The 6888-nt window shown below is 38.4% G+C and overlaps 1 protein-coding gene across 1 annotated transcript; it reads left to right on the top strand.

Annotated features, from left to right (window-relative positions):
* Positions 1-4201: 4201 nt before the first annotated feature.
* Positions 4202-5014, top strand: FOBCDRAFT_253818 (nucleoside phosphorylase domain-containing protein; the record flags this gene model as incomplete). Its single annotated transcript, XM_059611066.1, has 2 exons — positions 4202-4947; positions 4991-5014. The coding sequence occupies exons 1-2, from the start codon at positions 4321-4323 to the stop codon at positions 5012-5014; spliced, it is 651 nt and encodes a 216-aa protein (XP_059468017.1). The 5' UTR covers positions 4202-4320.
* Between the last annotated feature and the right edge of the window lie 1874 nt (positions 5015-6888).

Here is a 6888-nt window from a genome sequence, read left to right as displayed (position 1 = left end):
AGTGCAAAATTAAAACAAATATAAACTACAACTCTAACTACCTACCTATTATCACCTTACTAGACCTAAATATTCTTAAAATAATAGCTAAGCCCCGGCGAAATTAGAAAGCCTTAGATAAAAAGATATTTACTTACATACTACAATAAGAGCTTCCGCCACAGCAAAGACCAAGAATAAAGACAGCTCTAATAAATATATAAAGGAAGTAATAATAGCCTTAACAGTAACTATCAAGAAAGTAATACTAACAACAATTCTATTATCTAAATTAAAATCAGGATAAAATAAAAAATACGCCAAAGTACTAACATAATTAAAACAACTCTATCAGTAATATAACTTATACTATACCAAAGAGACATAAGAAGTATACTAAACAGTAAGAAATCACAAAGGTAAAACCATTAAGAAAGCACTTAAATAAAACCATCACAAGAGGATAGAAAAAGCTTCTCAATCCCTAACAAACCTCTGGCAGGTAGCAATATAGGCCCAAAACAGATATAACTAAAGTCTAAATATAATACTAGCACTAATTAATCCAGCCACAAAGCAATAAGTAAATACCCTAAATAAAAAAGCAAAGCTTCTTAAAAAAACCTTTTTTCCAGTGGCACCTAAAACTAATCTTAAAGATATAAAGAATACTAACTACCCTGCTCCTATAACCATGCCACTAATAACTACAAGAGAGATAAAAAAAGCCATTAAAGAATTATCCCTATTTAAGGCTCTAGGACCAGACGGCATTATAAATAAAGCACTCCATATCGCCTCTCCCTAGATTAAGCACTATCTCACCAAGATCTTTAATTAGTCCCTCGCCCTTAACTACTATCTAAAACACTTTTAATAATCTATAACAGTGGTCCTCAGAAAGCCAGGGAAAGATAACTATATCATACTAAAGGCCTACAGGCTAATCGCTCTATTAAACACTACAGGAAAGATTATAAAAGTAGTAATAGCAAAGAGGCTAAGCTATATCACCAAGACTTATGGCTTACTGCCTAATACCTATATAGGTAAAAGAAAGCTATAATTAATAAAACACGCCCTTTATCTTATTATTAATAAGATATATAACGCCTAGAACACTAGGCAAGGCAAGGTAATAAGTCTACTGCTTCTAGATATATCAGGGGCATTAAATAATATTTCATATATATACCTATTACATAATCTGCAGAAGAAAAAGATAAATAAAAGAACAGCCAAGTAGATTAAAAGTTTCTTATACCTAAGACTAATAAAGCTATTAATTAATAGCTTTATATCTAAACCCTACAAATTAAAGACAGGAAAGCCACAGGGATTAAATCTATTACCAATCCTCTACCTCTTTTATAATACAAATCTAATAGAAAAATATAAAGAATTAGAAGATATAATAATAACTAGCTTTATAAATAACATAGCTATCCTGACCTAGGCAGACTCTATAAAAGAAATATGCAAAAAGCTACAAGAAGCACTCCATATTGCAGAGAAGTAGGCAGCTACTTATACATCTATCTTCACGCCAGATAAGTTCTAGCTTACTTACTTCACAAAGACAAGAATAAGAATAAATATAAAGGAACCCCTTTAGATAAGATAAGGTATAATTAAACCAAAAAAAAACATATAAATACCTAGGCCTTATTATAGACTCCACCCTTACCTAGAAATAATATATAGATAAAGTATAACATAAGGTCACTAAGATAGTTAACGCCCTAGGCAGCCTCAGCAGCTTAACTTAGGGTATAATAATACGAGAGATATATAAGATCTATAAAGGAATGGCAGTGCCATAGATAATATATGCCTATTCTGCCTAGTCAAATATAAACTAGAGGACCAGGGATAAGCTATATACTAAGCAAACACTAAGTAAGCTTCAAAGCCTATAGGCAAGAGCCTCCAGGGTAATCAGTAGGGCATTCAAGGCAACATCTATACCGGCCCTTAACATAGAAATATACCTTCTACTAATCGAATTGCAGATCTTTAAGCACAATATTAACGCTCCTGGAAGGATCAGCCCGGGTAATCATAGGCCCACGGAAGGGGAAACAAGAAGAAACAAGAAAAGCCCAAGAAGAGCTATCAAGCAGTCGATCACCAATCGCCAAGGGCCAAATATTCAGAGACAAGAATACATCACTCCTTACATAATGCCCTCATAGTGGCAAGGTTTATAGATATTTATTAAAGCAAGTATAGAGGAAGCGCAAGCTAGACATAAGCAAATCATATAAGACAAGCTAGATACAGTATATATCTACCTAGATAGTAGTAGCATTAATAGCAGCATCGGTGCTGCCGCAGTCTGCACCACTACCTAAGAAACAAAGAGTGCATATATAGGCAACAAGATAACCTCCACCATCTACACCGGTAAACTACAAGGCATCAGCCTAGCCCTCCAGATCACACAAGAAGACAGATCAAAAGGCAACAAAAAAAGCAAGGTCGCAATCTACAACCAGGCCGCTATTCAATCCACCGCCAGGCCCAAGGGCAAATCAGGCGTATACCTACTCAAGAATATCATACAACAGATCAACAAACTCCAAACACAAGACCTAAATACCGAGATCAGATGGGTCCCTACGCATATAGGAATCTAAGGCAATAAAGATACAGATCAAGCAGCAAAAGAAGCAACAGGTTGGAGAGAAGGCGGCCTTACAGGACCAAGAGCAGTAAAACCACAGTAATTATACCCACTTCGATCAACCATAAAGACATGGTCTTATAAAGAGATAATTAAATTATAGGAGATAAGCTAGGTATCTAAGACATATAGCCAAGCATCCTTCAGGCATACACCTAAACCTTTGCATAAGGTCTTAGACCTACATAATAGGCTTATCAAGAAGCGCAGCACACTCCTTATGCAGCTATATACAGAGAAGATAGGCTTTAACGACTTCCTCTTCAGCCAAAGAGTACCAGGTATCACCAGCAATAAATGCCCCTGCAGATTAGATTAATAAACAGTAATACATATCCTCTTACGCTGCCATTAATACCGCCAACTCCAGGACCAGGAACTAGGACAACTCCGAGGATATAATAATCTCCAGAAGCTACTAAATAAGCACAATATAGCCGCCAAGGCAATTAAGTTTATTAAACTAACTTAAATCCTTAAGTAATTTCTAGATTAAGACCTTAATAGATAAAGCTAAGTACTAAGAGGAGACTATAGGTATATGGTCACAAAAGAGAGGGCTTTATAGCCTAAGAGAGCCTCAAATCAAGGATCCATTAGCATTAAACTACTACATATATGGGCCTACTAGTAAATATAAATAGTAGTTAGAGAGAGAAAAGCAGGAATTTTAAGAACAGCTGGCTAATAATGTTTAATATTAGCAAAGTAGGGCACCGCAGAATAATACTAATCTGCAAGGCTTTGGTTATTCGCCGGACCCTGTTATCCAGGCATAATCGTTTAGATAATTACAACCAAGTAGGATATAATTAAATCAAATTAAATTAACCCATCCCTTGAGGAGCTAAGATACTTATGTGTTTGGAGGTGGAGGGACGGCCCTTGTAGTAAATCGGAAATTGAGTTTCCGAATTATGACACCTCTAAGATAACCATTTCCTCCCAACTGCAATACAATTTTGGTCGTGATTCATTGTGCAAAGATGCTAATCAGTTCCCCCTTCTTGGCTGATTGCGCGCGAGCATCAGCGTGTCACCTCCAGCTCCCAAATTGCGTCGAGCATTGGCTGCCTCAGCCTGGTGCCCCAATTAGACTAGTGATTGACGTGGCGCAGTTGCACATCCCATTACTCGGCAATCCTATTTGACTCACCAGCTGCACCTAGCTACAGGGGTCTTTCTCAGCTGCTGAGGCCTCCCCGCATGCAAATCCCCGCAAAGATGTTTCTGTTCCACGTCGTCAGTGTCTCCACATTCTTTCTCATCCGATCACCAAATTCTGACCGGTTCCTTTCAGCATTGTCAGGTCTTGCTACTCCCACGAAGGTGAAACGATCGGAACATTCGCTACCAAACAGATTCGACTGTCCTTCTGCAACGCCCGTATTCTCCTCCCGCCGTCCGGCGTCGTCGCTGGCCGGAAACACCGAACGTTGGGTCCCACATATCGAGACTGTTGGTTTATTTTTTTTTTTTTTTTTCTTTTTTTTTCTTTTTTGTTGTTTTTTGTTGTTTTTTTGCTACATAATTGATCCTTCATTGTCTACTCAACCGTCCTCCGTTCCGCTGTAAGCGATTGATCGCGGAAGAGTACCTGCGGATCGAGAAGACGCTTACTTTCCAATCTGAGCTCCAGATCGAACGATCTCATAATGTCGAAGAGGAACAGGGAGAGCCATTATGACGAAGCTACGTCCAGAATGGCAAAGAGGAGGAACATCGACGGCGAGTTTCATCCAACGCCTTTGACGAATGAGGACTACACTGTGGGATGGGTCTGTGGACTGTCGAAGGAACAGACCGCCGCGACGGCGATGCTGGATCATAGACATCCCGGCCTCCCAAAGCAGCCGAATGACCCGAACACCTACACTCTGGGGTCCGTGGGTAGACACAATGTCGTTATAGCTTGCCTGCCAAAGGGCAAGGTCGGCACGAACCCAGCAGCATCCGTCGCCCCCTGGATGATCTCCTCTTTTCCGTCCATCAAATTCGGCCTCATGGTTGGTATCGGTGGCGGCATTCCACCTAAGGTTCGACTCGGTGATGTCGTAGTCAGTACGCCCGTCGGCCCGTTTCCTGGTGTAGTCCAATGGGACTTCGGCAAGGCGAAAGAGGGCGGCCATTTCGAGCACAGCGGGTCGCCGAACAATCCTCCTATATCGCTGCTCACAGCTTTGACGAAACTGGAGACGGAACATGAATTGGCTGGATCCAAGATGCCAGAGTATCTTGAGGAACTGAAGCAGAATTGGCCGAGACTGGCGCCGAAATACCTAGTGCTACACACACACACACACACAAGTCTATTACGCCCGGTAGGCCGTTGCCCAGAGGGCTCTATGAGTTAAAAATACATACATCAGTCCAAAATCAATTGTTGTACAATTGATTTAATTTAACGTGGTTGATAAGCGAGTGTCCCAGACAAGCGAGTGTCCCAGTATACTGTGCACCTAGAAATAACCTACCCTATAGTACTTTTAAAGCTTAAATAAAATAGCTAAAAATCTGTAGAAAATATTTTTTATAATAGTATAGCTAATTGTACTAAATGATATTTTTTAAAGATTTTTAGCTATTTTATTTTACATAGAAAACCTTAAATACAGTGTATTTTACAGTGTAAATAAACTTTAAAGTTTATAGCTATATAGGATGTTTTTTTAATATATAAGAAACTTAATATAGCTTATTTTAAGACTTATATATAAGCTATTAAAATTATAGCTATTTTAGGCTTAGTTTGGATTTTTAAAGAGTTTTTTAAAATCTAAATTTAAGGTAGAAATAAGACTGGGACACTCGCTTATCAACCACGTTACTCCACTTTACAGGGGGTAGAATTAATTTTTGACAGGGGGTAGAATTGAATTTCGAAAAATGGACTAGCGTTGGGGTAAACTTGATTTTGACAGGGGGTTGACTTGGATTTCTGATTGGTGCTTGGCCACACGTTCAGGCAAAACAACACTTTAACAGCAGCGCGTCAAGTTTTGATTCTAGCTTGCCAGCGTCTATCGCGACAAATGTGACAGCCAGCCAGCAATTACTATTGATTTTATCCAGAAATGATTCGTCAGACCTAGTCCTACATACCAAAATCAATTCTACTAGAATTGATTTATTTTGCCCCACATGACATGGGGCGGACTTGATTTTTAACCAGGGGTAGAATTAAATTCTCCAAAGCCACTAGCTGTGGGGTAGGCCAGGGGGTAGAGGTCGGTTGATGATTAGGCCTTGGTCACACATCGAGGTTTAACTAATTAGGCTAAGCTCAGTCTATATCTTTGTAGATCTTTATTAGCACAGTTGGCAAGACAACACGTCATAACAATAGCAAGACAGCCGAAATAATATTCACCAAAACATATCACTTCACCACCAAAGCAATTAAATCCCCATCCCATCTTATCGCACCACAACACAGCACCCACGCATAGACTCCATACTATAACTCAGAATTAATTAGTGGCTAGAATCTATTAATATTCCAGCCAAGAACCATTTAGTAGATTAGCCTCTGCTTAAGAAGCGCAAACGCTATTATTAAAACAATCAGCTCCTTTCACCTAAATAATCCACCAAGAACTCTAATCTTTATAAGCATGCATCTGCTATTCCTATTCCCTATATGGCTCCTAAAACACCTAGGAAACGAAAAGCTAATAATAATAATAATGTAATACTATGCATGCCTTAATTAGCAAGGAGCCAGAGCTCTATCTTTAAAGGCATCCCAGATTTCTCATCCCAGAGCAGGACCAGGACTTCTACTAGTAAAAGATCTAATCGATCCTCTCCTATTAAACAGACATTTCCTATAGTTAGATTAGGCAGTCATATCCTTTATTTGCAGACTTTAAATCCAAGTGCACTTAATATATCTAATAAATTATATAAACTATATATTAATATATAAAAAATTAATATAGGCTAGAAATTCTTACCTTAAAGCTAGGAGGTTAGTACTATCTTTTTTATTATTAAAATCTTAGCTAATATACCGCAAGGCTAGAATTAATAAACGATTAAAAATAATTAATTAAACACTGCAAATACTTAAACCCAGCATTACTTATATCCTGCCCCTAACTATAGGCTTTGCTGTTAATAATAACAATAAGATACTACTATCCTTAGTCTTTACTATTATCGATGACATTATCAAGGAGGCATAACACTGCCAGAATAATCCATTTAATAAAACAGGCTAG

The sequence above is a fragment of the Fusarium oxysporum genome, chromosome XI, assembly GCF_013085055.1.
Source record: "Fusarium oxysporum Fo47 chromosome XI, complete sequence".
In the NCBI taxonomy this organism is placed as follows: domain Eukaryota; kingdom Fungi; phylum Ascomycota; class Sordariomycetes; order Hypocreales; family Nectriaceae; genus Fusarium; species Fusarium oxysporum.
This window is presented reverse-complemented; position numbering and strand designations above follow the sequence as displayed.